The following is an 18,144-nucleotide window of genomic DNA, read 5'->3' on the forward strand; positions in this document are numbered from 1 at the left end:
GTTTCTCCACAAGGTGTACGGAAGTTCTTCCCCTTGCTAAGCCCGTACTAAGCTGAACGTACGGTTGCGATGGTGCCAACGTGGAAAGTCGATCGGACGGTGGGACAAGGGGAATCATAATTTGTGACCTGGATGGAGAGCAGAGCTATGGCGGGCGAGGAGCACGACGATGAAGGCGCTGCCCTGCGATCCCCATGGCGCTCGATTCCAGGTTCCTAGCCCCCATTTTCCAGGCCACGGATGGATCGATTGACCCGGAATCGCGGCGGGAAATCGTCGATGGAGCAGTGTATGGTAATAGGTTCTCCCTAGTTCTTGGCGCCACCGGCATTGGATCATCGCTGGCCCGTGCTTATGACTTTTGATCTGGGCGAGCTACGAAATCATAGGTCGAGATGGATGGATGCGACCGGGAAATGGTACGATTTCTATGAGGTGCTGGGGGCGCTTGTGAGTAGGATTATGGGGTGCTTTGGCTGCTGCTTTGGGCTGAGTAGGAAATCTACCAAAGCTTCGAAGCAAGCGAGCTATTATCCGGCAGGAGCTTCGCAAGAGCAGCTGCTCAAGTTTCCAGGGAGTGATACCGCGTCCAGTGGCAAGAGGAGTTCTTCGGCAAGGTTTTCGAGCAGTGGTCGGGAATTGGTGGGAGTTAGACTAGGAAAATCGAGCCAGGAAAATGGATGGTCTGTGGAAAACGCTGCTAATCCGGTGACCGATGTGAAGATCACTCGACGAGCGAATACTTCCCAGGTAAGTGCGCATTGTGTGCCTACAGAATCACGGTTAGAAAAAAAATTCTTGTGTTTTTTTTTTTTTTTTTGTAGAGCTACGATGGGAGTAAAATGATCAATCAATACGTCCGTCACGAAAGAATTGGGAAAGGGAGCTATGGGAAAGTGGTGAGTGGAAGTCTTTCAACTTTCTGTAGAAACATTTTATTCCCTTTCAGGTACTGCACCGTAGCTTGTTTGATCAAAAGTTTTATGCCATCAAGGTACTGAATTGTCTCGCACCATGTGCTAGATCTAACCGCTGTTTTTGAAGGTGTTTGATAAGTCGCGACTAGGGAAAATTCGGGTAGCCCCGTCTGAAACTGCAATGATGGACGTTCGTAGAGAAGTAAGTCTCTTGTTTTCTATGAAATTTTTCTACGAAGCATTATGAGATGTTCTTTCACTCTCATTTTCTGCAATGTTTTTATTTTTAATTTTTTCAGGTAGAGGTAATGAAGCACTTGAGACATCCTAACATTGTTAGATTGATTGAGGTCATAGATGATCCAGAGTGTGACCAGCTCTATATGGGTAAGATTGTGATTATTATGTTGTTGCTACTTATGTATACTTGTCTTTCAGTTCTGGAGTACATAGAAGGGCAACGAATGTTTAAACAATCTGGACCACCTGGTGGCCTTGGCGAGTCCACAGCGAGACGCTACTTCAGAGACATCGTGGCGGGTTTGATGTATCTTCACAACAATGTAGGGTCTACCTTTTCTTTGCTTTTTTGCTTGAGTTGATCGCGCATTCTATCAATCGACAGAAAGTTATCCATGGAGATATCAAGCCCGAGAACCTGATGATCACTGCCGAAGGCAGGATCAAAATTGGAGATTTTGGTATCAGTCGAACTTTCGAGGTACCACAGAGTTTGTGGTGTGGTGGTGAGATGAAAGTTTTTCTTTCTTTCTTTTGCCGCAGGGCGATGATGATCTTTTACGTCGATCTCCTGGCACTCCTGTCTTCACAGCACCAGAATGCTGTAAAGGTGTTTCTCGTGATTGGAGCTCTTCCGACATGACTCATGTGTGTTTGTTTTGTTCTTTTTATTCTCGGAAAGGCATGGCATATCACGGAAAGGCCGCGGACGTCTGGGCTCTCGGAGTGACTTTGTACTGCATGGTCACAGGACAGTATCCATTTGTTGGGGAAAACTTTCAGGACACTTATGACAAGGTAAGCACCCCGATGGATGGGTATCTAATCATTTGACACGCTAGCGCTTTGCAGATTGTCCAGCAAGAGCTCTCGATGCCTCCTGGCCTGGATCCCGATCTTCAAAACCTGTTGGAAGGACTTCTCTGTAAAGGTGCGAAGGTTTCATTGATGCCCAACTTGAGTTTATATGTAACTTTTTCCTTTTTCTTAGATCCCGACCAACGAATGACACTAGATGCTGTTTTGTGCCATCCTTGGCTCCTTAAAGCAAGCTCCTAGAAAGGTCCGTGGATGTAACGTGTCTAAAGTCGTTTGGTAACACTTGGAAATCAAATCCACAGGGGGCGTGATCTGTGCTTTTGCTTCATGGCATGGCACCAATCTCGACTTCATGTGGTTAAGAAACTGGTAAGAATTCCGTGTTTGTTTACTCGCTCTCAACTCGCAATCGTTGAATTTTCCTCCAGGAAGGAAGTTTTGGTAGACTACACTTCAGAATGTTAGCATTCCGGTCAAGAAGAAGTGGCGAATCACTTTCTCGGTAGCTTGTTTGTTGGAATCAAAACACCCAAACACAGGAAAAAGGCAAAGCTGATGATGATCGTCACGTACAATAAACACTCGCCACCATCGAGGAAGTTTTGTTCCAATCTAAGAAAACCTCATAAAAAAAAACAAGTTTGAGCCCAAAAGTCCGTGTTTGTTTTGTCTGTGCTCTCATAAATTGGAAGAATTAAAATCTCTTCGTTCCATTGATCATCGAGTGAACAAAAACAACGAAGTAAAGTTATCAGAGAGGAAAAGACTTCGTCTCTGTCTGTCAATCCAACCAGGACATCGCAGAAAGAAAGAAATCAAGACAAAAAAAAAAACGAAGAAAAAGAAGAGCCACAAACCTCCCCCAAGAACCAGTAGAGATGTTTGCTGCCGCTGTGTTCCAGCTCCAATCCTCCATAGCTCAGCTTCCAGTTCTTTCCTCTTCTCTAGATGTGAGCCAGCGAGACCGGGAACTCGTCGATAAAGTCCGACCACGCGTTCTTCACTTGATCCGGCTTGAGCGACTTTCGAGCTCTCCACACCGCGCTGTTGCACTTAAACCCGGATCCAAAAGCAATCTGCCAGATCCGGTCCCCGCGAGCAATCCTCCCCTTGGCCTCGCAGTAGGCGAGCTCGTACCACAGCGAGCTCGAGGAAGTGTTCCCCCAGCGGTAGAGCGTCATCCTCGACGGCTCCATATGCCACGGCGAGAGCTGGAGGTTCTTCTCCAGCTCGTCCAGCACGGCCCTCCCCCCGGCGTGGATGCAAAAGTGCTCGAACGCCAGCTTGAAGTCGGGGATGTAAGGCCGGACTTTCATCTTGAGCACCTTCCTCGCGAAGAGCGTGAAGAAGAACATGATCTGCTCGGACAGCGGCAGCACCAGCGGACCCAGCGTCGTGATGTTGGTCTTGAGCGCGTCGCCGGCCACCGCCATGAGATCCCGCGACAGTGAAACTCCCACCGTCCCCTTGTCGTCCTCCTGCTGGTAGACGCACTGGAAGCACTTCTCGTCGGCCCCCTTGTGAGTTCTCACCGTGTGGACGAGCTCGTACTTGGCGCGGCGTCGCGCGGACCGCTTGTTGGAGAGGAGGATGGCCGCTCCACCCATCCGGAAGAGGCAGTTTGGCACCAGCATGGAGCGCTCGTTGCCAAAGTACCAGTTGAGCGTGATGTTCTCCATGCTCACCACCAGCGCGTACGTGTTGGTGTGGACCTGGAGCAGATCCTTGGCGAGGTCGATGGAGATCACCCCGGCGCTGCAGCCCATCCCGCCGAGATTCAAGCTCGTGATGTTGCCGCGCATCCGGTAGTGATTGACGATCATGGCCGAGAGCGATGGAGTGGGATTGAAGAGGCTGCAGTTGACGACCAGCACGCCGATGTCCTTGGGCTTCACTCCGGTCTTGGCCAGGAGCTCGTCGATGGCTCCAAACATGACGATCTCGGCCTCCTTCCTCGCCTCCCTCATGCATGGATTGGGCGGAACGTTCATCACTGCCTCGGGGAGATAAGTGTCCTCGCCCAGCCCGGATCTCTCCAAGATCTTCTTCTGGAACTCGAGAGTGGTGTCGTTGAAAGCCCCCGAGAGCGTGGATCGCTCCATGAAAGTGGCCTTGGAGCACTTCCTCTCGTCGTCGGGCTTGTAGCACGCGAAATCCACGAGATAGACCGGGCGGGGCCGCGACATGAAGTAGAGCGTCGCCGCGAAGACGAGCGCCCCGGAGCACGCCAGCACGCTCACCAGATTGAACTGCAAGTGCTCCCACAGCTTCCAGATGTCGTCGATCCCCAGCCTGCCGATCTCCGCGGCCACCAGGAGCATCAGCGGCACCAGCAGGAAGATGAGCGCCCGCGACACCACATAGAGGTAGCCCAGCTTCACGTACTTGAGCCGCACGGACTGGAGGAAATCCGGGAGCCTCGATCTTACCCGCGGGGGACGATCCATTGCTGGACAAATGCGGCGCGCGGCTTGGCTTCTTCTTCTGTCAGATCCGAGCTTGGCGCATGAAACCAAAGATTTCCCTCTCTCCCACTCCTCCTTTTCTCCCTTCTCGCGAGCCAAGAACCCTAAAATCTGGAAGAATGGGCGGCATAGCATGGGCGGCATTTATATCACCGCTGGCGGTCCATTACGTACCACGCGGAACGCCAAAAGACCAGCCGGACATATCGCTATCGATTTTTACTCCTGGCCATAAAGAGCTAGCCCTAATGTTTGAAAAAATAAAAGACTGGGGATATGCTCGTTAGCTCGAGCTAGCCCTAAGTTTTGAAAAAATAGAAAAAGGGGATATGCCGCGCATCCGGTTAGCTAACAAACGCCCTTTAACTAACCCAGGGGGGTTAGGCCAAGAACTTAGGTTTTGGGCCACCTCTCTCATCGATGGCGACGATGACCAGCGCGATTCTTGTCCCTCCCGCGCGCTGCTGCTCCAGGTACTCCCCCCAATCGAGTAGATTACTCCCTCGCGACGCGATTTGGAGCGTCAGCTCCCGGGATTTCGCGCTGCGACGGGATGTCTCGGCTCGGGCATGGTGGTCTTCGAAGAAGAAGGATCAAGAACAGGCGGAGGTGACCGCTGCTACCTCAGAGACGGAGGTTTCGAAAGGAAGTGGGAGGAAGAATGCTGGGAAGAATGCGGTGGCAGCAGCGCCGGTTGTGAAAGAAGAGGTGGAAGAGGTGGAGATGAGCTGGGTGGAGGAGAAGACCGGGGAGCTTGTCCAGATGACCGGGAATGCCATTCAAGCGATTCCAGGGCCCAGGGTGGGACAGAGCTCCGTTCCATGGCTGCTGGTTTTGCCCGTGGCGTATTTCAGCGTGACTTTCGTGATCGCTGTGTACAGGACTGTGAAGAAGTATAGCTCTCCAAAGGCGAAGAAGAGAAGGATGGTAAAGCTCTCGGAACTCTTTCGTTTTGTTCTTTCGCTTTTTACGTGGAGATGGATGATGGATGGACTCATCTTTTTGTTTCAGATTGGAAAGAATGCCTTTTTGGTGACTTCCTTGGACAAGTATTTTCCACAGCGCCGTGAAGAATTTGACAGCAAAGTGCTCAAAGAGCTGGAAAGGAAGGTAGGCTGTGATTCCTTTTTTTGTTTCTGCTCTCCTTTTCACTGCGTGTCCTTTCCAGTGCTCTTTTGACTCAAAAGAAGTGCTCCGGAAGTATATTCGATACGCCATGAACGAGCGAGCTTTCACGCCGGAGACTGTCGCAGATCTTATCCATCTCCGAAGGATCACCAAGCTGACCGACAATGAGATTGCCGACGTCTTGAACGAAACCTCGAGGCGCGTGGTGAATGAGAATGGTCTGTGAAGATTTCGGCTTGAATCACGTCGTGACCGGGCTTTGCATGTAGGAACCGTGATGATGGATTTACGGGGACTCACGGAGAGGGGTGTCAAGCGGAAGGCTGCTGTTCGTTCTCTCTTTAGCAAGCTCCTATACTTATCTGAGGTGAAGATCTCTATACTCTGTGCTGTTTCTCACCACAGTTTCTTGTTCTCCAGTTGGACGAGTTCTGTTCGACGTCAAGAGACGCTCTGAAAATCAAAGAGCTTTTTGGAGTCACAGAGTACGTACTGCCCTTGTAGCTGTCTTGTATTAAAACATTCTCGGTTTTCCGTGCAGCGAGGATGCAAACAGCCTGCGCATTGAGACCCTGACCCAGCTTTCGGATATTGATTCACTAGACAAGATGGTGAATCCAGAAGACACGGCTATGGATGAAGGCACACCAGATTCAAAGGCGTCGTGACCCATGCCTTCTCGGGGTAACTTTCCACAGTTTTGGTAGCAATCATGTATCCGGGAATCTCGTCTTTTCCGTGTAGTATACTGTAAGTGTGATTTGAGTTTCAGGTCGTGCGCTTGGACTTTTTTCGTTCTGACCATAGTAAGTCCATTTCTTTCTCCGACGTGCTCAAGTCCCATGCAGTGAATTATTTGTAAACGCTGTGCCAATGTTTCAGGCTCGCGATATCCTTCAAAAGTTCAAGAGAACATTTTCGAGCTTGCGAAGCCATCAACGATTTCAAGCCCGCAAAGAAACCATCGCTTGTTTTCTCGATTGCTCTAGCAGCTCCATTGTAGCGCATGAGTGATGCGAGAGATGGTGTCACTTATTGAAAGCTCTTGGGCTCCAAATCACCTGGAGACATCAACTTTGGAATCAAAGTTCGAAAGTGATGGAGAAAATATTCATTCCACCGAACCGGAAGATTTTGAAGGACATTTTTCACCAACCTTGGTGTTGATCCTTTGATAAAAATCGAATCTTCTTCTGGTCAAAAAGTACGTACGTAAGCAAGCACCAAGATCTTTCGCTCTATAGGAAGATCAGGGCGAGTCCCAACTGGACAGTATGGGAACTTCTTATCCTTATCCTCCTCAAGGTAAGAGAAGAGTTTGAAGTTAATGATCTATGGATGAATCTTTCCTTCTCCAATTCAAGGCTATCCTCCTCCAGTGGCGCCCCCGCCGCAATACTATTACCAGGGGCCTTCTCACCGCGAGAAAGGATTTGCAGAAGGATGGTAAGCTCAGCGAGCACAGATTTTCTACCGGTTTTTATCACTCTTTTGGTCGTCTTGCAGTTTAGCTGGTCTGTGCTGCTGCTGGCTGCTAGAGATTTGTTGCTGCTGTGGCCCGCATATGTTTCTGGGCTGTTAGTATCAGTACTTTCTTAGTCTATGATAATCATATATTGACACCATGTATCTATCAGTGCCTGAAACATTTGCAATTATATGTGTTCTGAGAGACAATAGTTAATCATGTCTAGGAGCCAAAACTTGCTACCGGCACAACCACTTTCATAAAAAGGAGAATTTTAGTCGTAAAGATCCCTTTCTCGCTCTTCCCATCCTTGGTGATCAGGCTCCCAGTGGACGATAAAATGCTCAAAAGCATGCCACTGCCACTGTTCGCACCAGTGTGTGGCAATGAATGAACGCGTTGTAACATTTCACGCTGGTGAGATCCATCTATACCGGCGTGCTGGACGAAATCTGGGGCTTACGGACTGGCATATGGAGCCGTCGAGGATGGGGAAATACTTTGTCAAGCTCGCTGTCGCTCCGGGGTTTAAATGCAACAGCCCGGTCAGGTCTGCTCTCTTTTCTTAAAAAAAGATCTCTTTTTTTTTAAAAAGAAAAAGCCAAAAAAAAAAGCTTACTGCTTTAAAACAATATGACAAGTTTAACATTGCTTTCAAAGCTTCAACCTTCACAAGCTTCTAATTTTTTTTTCCATATATGTTAAGGCCAGAGAATATGAGACTCAAATTTCTCATAATTTTCTCTTTGTTTCGTTACCTTGAGGGCAAGCTTGAGGATGGTGGGACTGCAAATGTTATACCAGTTGGAGATCCACGGGATGTTATTTTGTTTACACTAGATCAAGTGATAGATTCTATTAGTCATGATTATAGTTACTCATATGGACAGGCATTCGCATATTTTAACATGATTGGGTCATTCCGTGTGCTTGTAGCTGCATGGTTTCTCAACCCTGTTAATGATGAAGGATATTGTAGTGGTCAATTTAACAGAAATGGTGGTGCTAGTGGAGATGACATAACAACTGGTTTATACCCAATTTATCATGTTTTGAAGGATAAAACTCAATGGCAAGGTTTTGATAGTTGTTAATGCGAATTTTATGGTTCTTTATTTTCTAGAGTATGGATAAAAAATACCTAAGATGTCAATAGAACAACTTACAAACAAAACTCAGATGGTAGAAAAAATTCCTCAAGACTTATATGATTGTTGGATTATGTACTCAAGCCTTATTTCTGGAGAGGATTATAATAAATTTTCTTTTATGAATCCTGGCACTTTGAAACTTTCACCAAATAAAAAGTATGAGTTAGTATTGCTTAGTAATTGTGAAATTCAATTATTAGATGTGCAAAATAAATTTGCATATTGGAATAGTAATACTGGTAATTATGGACAATATGGTTGTATATTAAGGCTTCAAACAGATGGTAATTTGGTATTGTATAAAAGAAATGGAGATCCACTATATACAATTAATAAATATTGCTCACCTTCACCATGTGAACTACCATCTATTCTTACTATACAAGATGATGGAAATTTAGTGTTGTATCGTAGTTTATCAGGGATTGTAGACTTTGTTATCTACTATAAAAAAAATAAATTGCTATGCATTCTATGTAGCAAAGTTTAGTTTTCTTAATAGTAGTGTTATTCTTACTTATTAATCCAATTAATCAAATAAATTTTATAAATATAATCATGTTTATAATTTATAATCACAAGATTAATCTTATTACATTTCAACCATTAGATGATAGAATAAAAAATAATATACTAGAAAGGGTTTCAGAAATTTTATAAATTATGAATATGTTTATAAATTATAAATACAAAATTAATCTAAATGAATAACAACCATTAGATGGTAGAATATTCTAGAATATCCTATACTAAGCAAACTTAATATATAAGATAAAATTACATTTAGATTTTTCTTTAATTTATGAATGTTAAATAGATATATTTTACAGTCCTAATAAAATAGATGATTTATTTTTTGAATTTAAAGTAGAATTGTTTTGTATGCTTAAAAATATGTGGAGGAGGTAAAAAAGTTTTATTTCTATTTTTGGTTTAAAACAATATGCTTTGATATTCTGATATATTCTACTATTTAATTATTGATATTTAGATTAATCCTATTTAGAAGCTATAAGATTATAATTTTTAAACTTTCTTAAACATCTTTTATACTTTATATACAGTTATATTATTTTGTAATTATAGATTATAAATATTTTTGTAGTTTATGAACTTTCTTAAACATCAATACTTTATTACAGCCCACAAAATGCTCAGGAAAAAGATGATGTGAATTCCTCTTCTTTGGATGAGGATCATTAAATATGATTTCTCTAACCTAGAGTTATTTTTCTTTTTGGATAGTTATACCACTTAGCAGCCATTAGCAAGGAAACTCTTTTTGAATCTTCCCTAGTTTTTCTATCGAAAACATTTTTGTGTTAAGAGTATGAACTCCTCATTGTTTTCTTTTATTTTTATTTTTTCTGTTCTTTCTTAGCTATGGGTTTACCAATTTAAAGGTGACAATTAAAGTGCAAAGAGAATTAAATAAAAACCTTAGCAAGTATTTCATTTTCTTTCATTAAAAAAGAGGTTCTAATGACCTCATCAATATGGAAAACAGTAACAAACTTCCACTCGAAAGTTAAGTTTGATTTTTAAAAGGTGCAAGTGTTTTAGAAGCAATGTGAGAAACAGAAACCAACTTTCTCTTTATCAAATTAAAATGATCTAGAACCTGCTGTATTATAATAATATACATTTAAAATACATAAACAAACTAAGTGTTGCTACAATGTAAAGTGCAACAGATTTTTATTTTGTTTCTTAGATTCTCCTCAGTTTTACTGGTGTGTTTTTTTGTAACAATTATTCTAAATATGCTAATATGATTTTGGTTTTTGGTTTATTATATTATGTCTACTGGTGCCTCTTAAGTTTCAAGTTCTTCTAGTTCTTCAATATTACAATGAAAGCTCTAGATGTTTCACCAGATTTACCATCATCTTTGAGAGAGGAGAATAATATGAATTTTGTGAATATCTTAATGTATAAAAGTGTGATTGGAATGAATTTTCTTATATATAAAAGGTCTACAAGTTCTTGTGGTGGTGTTAACAACCTAATTGAAGTTTCAGATGCTCTTCAAGAAAATCATATAATTATATGCAAATGTAAGTGGTAAGTGTTCGGGAAAAAATTATCACTAAAAAGTTATAAAGGTAAAATTAATACTGTTACATTTTAGACATAGTTTATTGCAAATGATGAATTCAAATATTAACAGACATTAGTGTTAAAACAGCAAACATAAGTTGTAATATTAGTATAAGAATTACAAAATCACTATTCCCACCTTAGTAAAAAGGCTTTTAGAGTTGATCAAAGGGCTTGGGACTCAAATGTAGCAGCACTGGGCATTTTGTGCCAAGTTGAGATGGGACTCCATTCAGTGTCACTCCTTTGACATTGAACAAACTAGCTGCATTATTTAAAGCACTTTCTATAGTGTTAAAAAAAACACACCATCAAAGTTACAGTTGCAGACGTCAGCGATTACCATGCTCTGTTGAGCTGTCGTTGTGCTGGCAGTCCAGGCTGGACAGGCCCAACTACCAATCTCGTCAGCAAGACTCCACATGCCCTGCAGCAAACAAAAGATAAGAAAACCATTGACCGCCAAAATATCGCCGAGGCATATCCCTCCCCCATTCAAACCCGTTCCCTCTGGTCAAGGAGGACCAAAGCAAAGGACCCAATGTAGGTCCTATTTCTTATATCACAAGGAAAGTGGACATTACAGTGGTGCCTAGTAGTACCCCTCTAAAACCAACCAACAAATCAATAGCCAGAGGCTGACATGCCACCCCGGACTCCATCTCCAACGCCACCTCGGGCCCCCATCTCGGGCACCTGATGCCACGCAATGAGTTCTCCGGCAACCAACCTGTGTTGTGGAAAAAAATGGGAAACCTTCCTCTAGCTCTCTGTACTCGTCTCCTCAATCTCTCGTTCTTCCCGTCCTCGTCGATCATCATCGCCGCGGCGGGGCTTGAGAGTGACCAGGCATCCATCCCTGGGGACAATGGTGGGCACGTAGAGGATCTCGTCGCAGCCGGGCGTCCGGACCCTCTCCCACTCGACCATGCTGGAGAAGAGCGCGGTGAAGAGCACGAGATGGTTGATGGCGTACCTCTGGCCGAGACACTGGTGCGATCCCGCGCCGAACAGCAGCCAGTTCCGCTTGAACGCCACGTCCTCGAGCCGCGCCGCCGAGAATCTATCCGGATCGAACGCGTACGGCTCCCTAAACCCCTGGAACGACGACTCCAACAGCGACGGGAAGACGATGGCCCCCTTGGGAACAGTGTACGAGTCCGTGATGGGGAAATCCACGCTCGCAATGTGTGGCACCATGGTCGCCGGCGGCCTGTAGCGAAGCACCTCCTTCACCACCATTTCCGTGTACTTCATCTCGCGCAGGAGCTCTGACCCCACCGGGGTGGCGGGGTCAAAGTTTGATCCAAATTCTCCTTCTCCTCCTCTGCGAAGAGATCTTTGCTCGTCGAGGATCTTGCCGAGCACTTGCGGGTTTGATTCGAGCAGCGCGCAAACCCACACGAGGGACGAGGTGGAAGCGTCCTGTGCCGCGAAGAGGAAGTCAAATATGTGCTGCCCGACCTGGCGGTCCGAGCTGTGCGGCGGCGGCGGCGAGCCCGACTCCCGGGCGGCGCGGATCTCCGCCAGCGTCTCCGCCATCCAAAAGTCCATGAGGCACGCCGGCTGCTCGCCCGGGGTGCTCATCCGCCGCTTGCTCCGCGCCGCGCACTCCCCCAGCGTCGCCACCAGCCGCTCCACCGCCTGCTTGGCGCGGCGGAAGGCGAAGCCCGGGAGATCGATCGGCAGCGCCAGGAGGCCGAGGTTGAAGAGGTTGTAATCCCGCGTGAAGTGCTCGCGCGCTCGCGGATCCAGGTATGGTCCCACGAACACCTCCTGGGACGTCTCGAGATTCATGTCGCGGCAGAGGCTCCTCATCGCCACTGGGCGCTGGTGGATCGAGCTCGAGGAATTGGCGAGCCAGCGATGGATGTGCTTGCGGATGGTGCGCTCCTGGATGGCGACGTAGACGCCCAGCGCCTTCCAGGTGAAGAGCGGCGCGAGACGGCGCCGGAGATCCTTGTGCTCCTCCCCAAACATGAAGATGAGATTCTCCTCGCCAAAGAGCTTCTTCCCGAATGGGTGACCCACGAGATGGAATGCCTCGGGCCGGACATTCGCGAAGATCTTGTGTGAGAGCTCCGCGTCGCGGACAAAGAGGATGAATCGCCCCAGGATCACGTCCCAGGACAGGCCCCAGGGGCTGCTCCTGGCCCGGATCGCCTGGCGCTCCCAGAAGCCCGTGGGATCGGCCACCATGGCCGCCACATTGCCCAGGAACGGGATCACCAGCCGCGGCCCGGGCAAATGCGCGCCCTTGCGGATGTAGCCCAGCTGCTCCCACGCCAGCGCGCACAGCACCAAGCTCGACGCCACAAGCAGGCAACTCCACGCCCAATCCTCCATCCGCTGCCGCCCCGCCGCCGCCGCGCTGTCGTCCTCGATCGCCGCGGATCAACCCCGGCCGCCCGCCGCGCCCACGAGGAAGAACCCTAATCACCATCCCTGCCAATATATCGGCGCCATCCCCTCCGCCTCGGCCCCGCCGCCCACCCGCCCGGCCCCCATAGCCGCCCGGAAGACGGAAGATTCCAACCACCACGGAACATTCCGTCGAGCTAGCAGAATATTCTGTCAGCCCGGCGGAATATCCCGCAGACATTCTGCCGGGAATATTCGCCGCAAGCATGGGTGACAGGGGGATTTTACCCTCTCCCCTCCCCTGCTGCCGCGCAGAGCCACACGGTGGTGCGGGCACGCAGAGTAAGTGAGTACGTGCATTTTCTCTCCTTTGTCGGGATGTTCGGGGCTCGATTCCCGTGCGGGGCAGTCTGGGCTGGATGGCGACACCAAGAACCCTAAAAATAAAATGATGGTGGGCCAAAAGAAAGCTCTTGTGTGAGGATCTTAGTTGGATTGGTTGGATTCTCTGGTATTCGAGGCCATATCACATGTGGATGGCCACCCACGCCCCCACATTTATATGGGGCTTGAATGATTGTTGGGTCCCCGCCATCCTCCAAAAGCTAAAGGGGTATGTTATAGTTTTTTGTGATCTTGGCTGGAGCTTTCCATGAACAAGGAAGGGGGGGGAATCTTCGGATAGAGAGAAATCATGGAAATCATTTAGCCCAGCATCTGGTTGTTTCTCTTGGAACGAGAGAGATTCCAAACTTTCTCCGGATAGAGAGGCGGGGAAGGCGATGTGGATGGATGGATGGATGGATAGACAAAGGCCACTTCACTTGACGCTCTGTCTCGTAATGTACAAGAGGAAGGAAAGATAAAACGAAAAAACACAGCTACGTGAGAAACAAACAAAAGAGAGAAGAAGAAGAAAAAAGCGAGAAAATCCCAAACCCGAACGAGTCCAAGGAAGGACCCCGTGTGCTGCTGCTGCTGCTATTGCTGTTGCTACTGCTGCCTGTGCCAATTGTACACTTGCCATCGATCAAGCAACCCTTGTTCTTCGTGATTCGTGACCAAGTTGAGCTTCCACCACTCCGCAAAAGCAAAAGTATCGCCAGATGATCTCTCGTCAGTGATCCCACCCGTCTCGTCGAGTGCCAAACTCCCACTTCCGCACGGGCACCCTCCCGAACAACTTGGCGAACCTCGCCAGGCACTGGCTGCGCTTGTCGTAGTGTGTCTTTGTATCCTTGCTGATGGCTGCGCCTGAGAACCTCGACGTGTCGACCGCCCAGGAGGGGTGGACATACTCCACTGTCCGGGACGTGGTGCCATTCGCCAGCAGAAAGTTGAGCAGGATGTCTTCGCAGTTGAATAGCTCGTCCACCACGGCACGGGCCTGCTCCACATCCGGACTCCAGTATCTTTCAAATGCCGTCTGCCCGTCCATAAAGCCTGCCCCTGTGAGAATCATGTTGTAGCCTTTGCCCCGCCGAGCGTGCCTCTCGTTTCTGTACTCGAGCGGATCACCATCAATAAGCCGGGGGTAAAAGCCGACGATGCGCCCCGGCTTCTCCCTCCACGACCTGAATGCCCTCTCAACGTCATCGCAAGTCACCATAATGTCGTCATCCAGCTCGAACACCCCCCTCGTCTTGATGAGCGGGTCTGGCTTAAACCTGTTGTTCAGCGAGTTCGTTGGCTCCACCCGGATCCTGACGGGAACAGCCGAGTCGAAGTCACTGGGGTCTGGCGGCGTCCCGTGGTTCCAGACCACCACGATCTCTTGCACCGACGGGCACCGCGAGTAGTGCTTGATATACATCTTCAGGTTCCATATCCTGGCGTCGTACGTCATCGTAAGCATGGTAAACTGCGAGTAGACGCCTTGCACTGGATAAGGCTCGTCGGCACCGCTACCGCCGAAGAAGCACCTGACCGCCACACAGATGGAGGCCACGCACATTGTAGTTACCAGGAAGCACAGCCAGAGCCGGAAGCAGAGGTTGGAACGCAAGCGATTGCGGAACGGAAGACTGTCCCTGTTGATTCTCAACACTGTCCTGTGCAACCTTGAGGAGAGTGGAACCCTTATCCACGACGTCAGCGAAGCATCCCCTCTCTTTCCAAGGCTCATATACTTTGGAGAAGTCACGCAGAATCCCAGGAGCCAGCCTACCGCCACGTTCAAGAGCACCAAAAACAGCAGGGCCGCAGCACCAAAATAAATCCGCACCGACAAGTCGCCTGACGGCACCCTGTCTCCGTCCATCACTGCAATCCAGTTCCCGGATGGCAGCTTCTGTGCGTCCAGATGGTGGTGCCTCACCCCATTCCATGCATACCTCCCTTTATGAGACTCTTCAAAACTGAAGCTAACCTCTACTTCCCTGAACTTGTCCTTCGTGAGGGTCTCCACGCGAAACAGCTTCACCCGGCTACCATACGTGGAGCCACAGTCTTGACCCGGCCTGTAGATGTGACCGTTGTATATAAACGGCCTCCCAGCATTGCGAGCACCTAAGCTCTTGTCACCATTCCGAACTGGATTCCCCCTGTGCTGCTTCCACGTACCCAGGGGACTTGAAGAGTACCACACCTCGAGCTCACCATTTTTGCGGGAGCCAAAACGCTGGAAGTTCGACGCAAAGATCCAGAACAGGCCGTTGTACTCCACCATAGCCGCGTCAACCAGTGGTTTGCGAATGAGAACTTTTTCGAGGGTCCACTGCAGCGGGAACTGGACGGCTCGATAAAGCCTTAGATCGCCTTGGGAGCTGCCTTCTGGCATCATGTAAACCTGGCATGCAAACCCTGCCGAAAGTGAGTTCCGCACTTAAGAGCATGGCCACATAGCCTCTTACCTGGCCATCATGATCGAAAACAAAGGGATACGACAAATGCCACGGCTCGTCCAATGCGATGCCAAGTGTTTTCCATGTAGCTCCCTGATCAAGGCTTTCGGCAACCCCAATATCTCCTTGCATCGTGACGGAATTCTTCGTCTCATAAAATATGTACATGCTCTCGTCCTTAAGAAAACGGGAATCAACACCATAAAAAAATAACGGAGAGAATCTGATAGCGACGACTTACGCGGAGATAGAGGAAGGGGTCCGCCACAAAGTTGCTTGCGTGGTTCCCATCAGATGCGGATGCGCAAGTGAGCACGGGGTTTGCCACTGGCCAGGCTGACCCGGCATCATTGTTCACGCTTAGCTGTTCAAAGAAAAGCAAGGTTAAAGTCGTCTATAAGAAAAGAAGGAACTAAGCAAACCTTTTCCAGGGGTTCTAGGCTGAACGGGCTAGCTCCTTGAAAGACTCCAATGGCCCAGGAACCCTCATTATCAGGCTGACACCCGCTCCCAGCCACGGCTAGCCTCTGGTACTGATACGGCGAGAAAGTGAGCCACGCGAAGAGCATGCCCACGCCACCAAACACCGCAAAGGAGCACAGGAAGAAGAGGAATGGCGACGACAAAAGGCAATCTCCATGGCGAAGCTTGTCATGGCACTTGGAGCAGCAGCCTGGATTCGTCCATCGCCACTTGCAGCGACACCTGGTTCCCGGGACATCGCAGCAGTCTGGCGAGGAGAAATTACCCCTCATCCCTCCCATCTCCTGGCCGGTGACCAAAACAGAGGGGAATCAGACCATAAAGGGGGCGGCAGCGATCTAAAAGGGGAAGATCTCTCACTCACCGATATTGCGGCATCGATTTTCATCGTCGTCGCGATCCTGACAGCATAATGGAATATTTCGGGCTCTTCGTGCTACATTGACGTGATCCACTGATCGCTCGGCGCTATCGATCGATCGATCGTCGCTGCCGCCGATGCGCGATAATCCTAATCCCCCCGCTACCTATCCCCCTAGCGCTTGCGCGACGCGGCCACAGAATGCGCGATGACGATCGCCTGCGCTAGAAGAGGATCAGGATCATCACATTCCTCCGCGGTCGCCTTGTCCAAAAATGTCAAAACCCTAGAGACTCTATTCAAGCGCTCCTTCGGTTGTTCCCTCCCCCATCTTTTTCTTTTTCGCGAGAGGAACAGGAAAGAAATCTGGCAGCGCCGAGGATCGAACCGGGACCGCCTGTGGACCGCCACGTCAGGATAACGGTCATGTTTCTTCGAGTTTTGTTACAACTGGTCGCGTCGCGCGCGTCGCTATTTCAACCGATCCAGCTGGTTTACCACTACCTCACTGGGATCTTTCCTGCCATGTGCAGCGTACATTCTCTGCTCAAAGCATCTATGAGAATATGCAAATTTATTTTAGGGCAGGGCGAGCGAGATGGAGCACGAAGGAGTGGCGCCATCGCCAGCGCCAGCATTGTCCGTGAGGGCGCTGCAATTCAGCTACCCAGGTCAGGCTCCCTTCGTCGCGGATCTGTCGCTGGCGCTGCTTCCTGGGACGCGATGCCTGCTCGTCGGAGCGAATGGAGCGGGTGCGTGATCGATGTGAGCTACATTTTGACTGGAAATCTGTGCAGGCAAGACGACTCTGCTGCGGATTTTCGCTGGTAAGCACCTCGTCGGTGGGAAAGACGTCGTCCAGGTGCTCGGAAGATCGGCATTCCATGATACCGCGCTTACTTGCGATGGAGACCTTGCATACCTCGGAGAGTCTTGGAATCGTCCTATCGGCTCAGCGGTATTTTCTTTTCTCCTTTGTAAGCCTATAAGCTTGTGGCCTTGCTGAGAAGCTCTTTTTTTTTTTTTTTCTCCAAGGGTGATGTGCCATTGCAAGGGGATTTTACAGCAGAACACATGATCTTTGGTGGTAAGTTCTATCGTTTCTTTTGGGATTCTTTTTTGTTCGATGCCTCGATCCAAAACTCTTCCTGTTTTGTACGCAGTCGAAGGAATCGATCCGGATAGACGACAAAGATTGATAGATCTTTTGGATATCAACCTGCAGTGGAAAATGCATAAAGTTTCCGATGGTCAGCGTCGCCGCGTACAAATTTGCATGGGGCTTCTGCGACCTTATAAGGTGCGGATGTTTTCCATAGATTCGGCTCGCAAATGATTGATAATCAAGGATGTAGGTTCTCTTGCTGGACGAGATCACTGTGGATTTAGACGTGGTTGGAAGGATGGACTTGCTGAGCTTTTTTATAGAGGAATGCACAGAGGTATGCAACACAAAATCTTGATGATATTTTTTTGGAGGCTGAGAGGCTGCTTGGATGCCGTAGAGAGGGTGCACCATTGTTTATGCAACACACATTTTTGATGGATTGGAGGCCTGGGCAACACACCTGGCCTATGTGGTTGATGGAAAACTTGAGCGGTTTACCATGGCTTCTGACCTTCTTAGTACTGGCGATTCCGTTAAGAGCCTTCTAAATATTATCGAGCCATGGCTCAGAGACGAGAGGAAGGTTAGAGAGTCTCGGCCGAAATCCTCCCTGCCAGTGCAAGCCTCACCTTGGGCTTCTAGTCGTCATATGGCTTATTATCGCTGAACCTTGAATCTAATGAGCTCTTCTGTTTTAACA

The 18,144-nt window shown here is 48.5% G+C and overlaps 6 protein-coding genes across 10 annotated transcripts; 3 read left to right on the plus strand and 3 right to left on the minus strand.

The window, feature by feature from the left end:
• The first annotated feature begins 84 nt into the window (after positions 1–84).
• On the plus strand, positions 85–2,629 carry LOC112343552 (serine/threonine-protein kinase GRIK1-like). The gene is made up of 13 exons (XM_024667219.1): positions 85–750; positions 825–899; positions 950–994; positions 1,045–1,119; positions 1,217–1,304; positions 1,356–1,480; positions 1,543–1,638; positions 1,701–1,767; positions 1,840–1,955; positions 2,010–2,088; positions 2,149–2,220; positions 2,279–2,345; positions 2,405–2,629. The coding sequence occupies exons 1-11, from the start codon at positions 355–357 to the stop codon at positions 2,214–2,216; spliced, it is 1,230 nt and encodes a 409-aa protein (XP_024522987.1). The 5' UTR covers positions 85–354; the 3' UTR covers positions 2,217–2,220; positions 2,279–2,345; positions 2,405–2,629.
• A 38-nt stretch (positions 2,630–2,667) lies between these two features.
• On the minus strand, positions 2,668–4,672 carry LOC9633544 (3-ketoacyl-CoA synthase 11). The gene has a single exon (XM_024667156.1). The coding sequence runs from the start codon at positions 4,583–4,585 to the stop codon at positions 2,921–2,923; it is 1,665 nt and encodes a 554-aa protein (XP_024522924.1). The 5' UTR covers positions 4,586–4,672; the 3' UTR covers positions 2,668–2,920.
• A 164-nt stretch (positions 4,673–4,836) lies between these two features.
• Positions 4,837–7,239, plus strand: LOC9663130. Of its 5 annotated transcripts, none has more exons than XR_002991342.1 (10): positions 4,837–5,368; positions 5,453–5,551; positions 5,610–5,787; positions 5,839–5,936; positions 5,990–6,054; positions 6,111–6,253; positions 6,314–6,375; positions 6,418–6,874; positions 6,934–7,015; positions 7,076–7,239. XR_002991342.1 is itself a non-coding variant. In XM_024667359.1 (6 exons), exons 1-6 carry the CDS (start codon positions 4,862–4,864, stop codon positions 6,235–6,237), a joined length of 1,074 nt encoding a protein of 357 aa, XP_024523127.1. In that variant the 5' UTR covers positions 4,837–4,861; the 3' UTR covers positions 6,238–6,392. The 5 variants fall into 5 exon arrangements, 1 of the variants encoding a protein (XP_024523127.1); XR_002991339.1 differs by having other exon boundaries at positions 6,452–6,874; XR_002991328.1 differs by having other exon boundaries at positions 6,111–6,375.
• Positions 7,240–10,809: 3,570 nt separating this feature from the next.
• Positions 10,810–12,675, minus strand: LOC9633545 (cytochrome P450 710A1). The gene has a single exon (XM_002960767.2). It carries the CDS (start codon positions 12,632–12,634, stop codon positions 11,051–11,053), a length of 1,584 nt encoding a protein of 527 aa, XP_002960813.1. The 5' UTR covers positions 12,635–12,675; the 3' UTR covers positions 10,810–11,050.
• A 656-nt stretch (positions 12,676–13,331) lies between these two features.
• LOC9663131 (glycosyltransferase family protein 64 protein C5) lies at positions 13,332–16,698 on the minus strand. The gene is made up of 5 exons (XM_024674361.1): positions 16,340–16,698; positions 15,915–16,259; positions 15,734–15,856; positions 15,502–15,669; positions 13,332–15,437 (listed from the first exon to the last, which is right to left on the minus strand). Exons 1-5 carry the CDS (start codon positions 16,361–16,363, stop codon positions 13,767–13,769), a joined length of 2,331 nt encoding a protein of 776 aa, XP_024530129.1. The 5' UTR covers positions 16,364–16,698; the 3' UTR covers positions 13,332–13,766.
• A 213-nt stretch (positions 16,699–16,911) lies between these two features.
• LOC9633546 (ABC transporter I family member 21) lies at positions 16,912–18,142 on the plus strand. Its single transcript, XM_002960105.2, has 6 exons — positions 16,912–17,088; positions 17,134–17,294; positions 17,372–17,423; positions 17,500–17,636; positions 17,692–17,778; positions 17,842–18,142. The coding sequence occupies exons 1-6, from the start codon at positions 16,935–16,937 to the stop codon at positions 18,109–18,111; spliced, it is 861 nt and encodes a 286-aa protein (XP_002960151.1). The 5' UTR covers positions 16,912–16,934; the 3' UTR covers positions 18,112–18,142.
• The last annotated feature ends 2 nt before the right edge of the window (positions 18,143–18,144 follow it).

Source organism: Selaginella moellendorffii, unplaced genomic scaffold (assembly GCF_000143415.4).
Source record: "Selaginella moellendorffii unplaced genomic scaffold, v1.0 SELMOscaffold_0, whole genome shotgun sequence".
Taxonomy (NCBI): domain Eukaryota; kingdom Viridiplantae; phylum Streptophyta; class Lycopodiopsida; order Selaginellales; family Selaginellaceae; genus Selaginella; species Selaginella moellendorffii.

Bases quoted from the DNA above. Each gene is read 5' to 3' on its own strand.
- LOC9633546 (XM_002960105.2), top strand. From the start codon at position 16,935: ATGGAGCACGAAGGAGTGGCGCCATCGCCAGCGCCAGCATTGTCCGTG. The intron at 17,424-17,499 runs GTAAGTTCTATC...TTTTGTACGCAG, and splicing joins AGAACACATGATCTTTGGTG to TCGAAGGAATCGATCCGGAT. The intron at 17,779-17,841 runs GTATGCAACACA...TGGATGCCGTAG, and splicing joins TTATAGAGGAATGCACAGAG to AGAGGGTGCACCATTGTTTA.
- LOC9633544 (XM_024667156.1), bottom strand. From the start codon at position 4,585: ATGCCGCCCATGCTATGCCGCCCATTCTTCCAGATTTTAGGGTTCTTG.
- LOC9663130 (XM_024667359.1), top strand. From the start codon at position 4,862: ATGGCGACGATGACCAGCGCGATTCTTGTCCCTCCCGCGCGCTGCTGC. The intron at 5,552-5,609 runs GTAGGCTGTGAT...TGTCCTTTCCAG, and splicing joins TCAAAGAGCTGGAAAGGAAG to TGCTCTTTTGACTCAAAAGA. The intron at 5,788-5,838 runs GTCTGTGAAGAT...CTTTGCATGTAG, and splicing joins GCGCGTGGTGAATGAGAATG to GAACCGTGATGATGGATTTA.
- LOC112343552 (XM_024667219.1), top strand. From the start codon at position 355: ATGACTTTTGATCTGGGCGAGCTACGAAATCATAGGTCGAGATGGATG. The intron at 751-824 runs GTAAGTGCGCAT...TTTTTTTTGTAG, and splicing joins GACGAGCGAATACTTCCCAG to AGCTACGATGGGAGTAAAAT. The intron at 1,481-1,542 runs GTAGGGTCTACC...ATCAATCGACAG, and splicing joins TGATGTATCTTCACAACAAT to AAAGTTATCCATGGAGATAT.
- LOC9663131 (XM_024674361.1), bottom strand. From the start codon at position 16,363: ATGAAAATCGATGCCGCAATATCG. The intron at 15,857-15,914 runs GTTTGCTTAGTT...TTCTTTGAACAG, and splicing joins GCCTAGAACCCCTGGAAAAG to CTAAGCGTGAACAATGATGC. The intron at 15,438-15,501 runs GTAAGAGGCTAT...TTTGCATGCCAG, and splicing joins TTTTCGATCATGATGGCCAG to GTTTACATGATGCCAGAAGG.
- LOC9633545 (XM_002960767.2), bottom strand. From the start codon at position 12,634: ATGGAGGATTGGGCGTGGAGTTGCCTGCTTGTGGCGTCGAGCTTGGTG.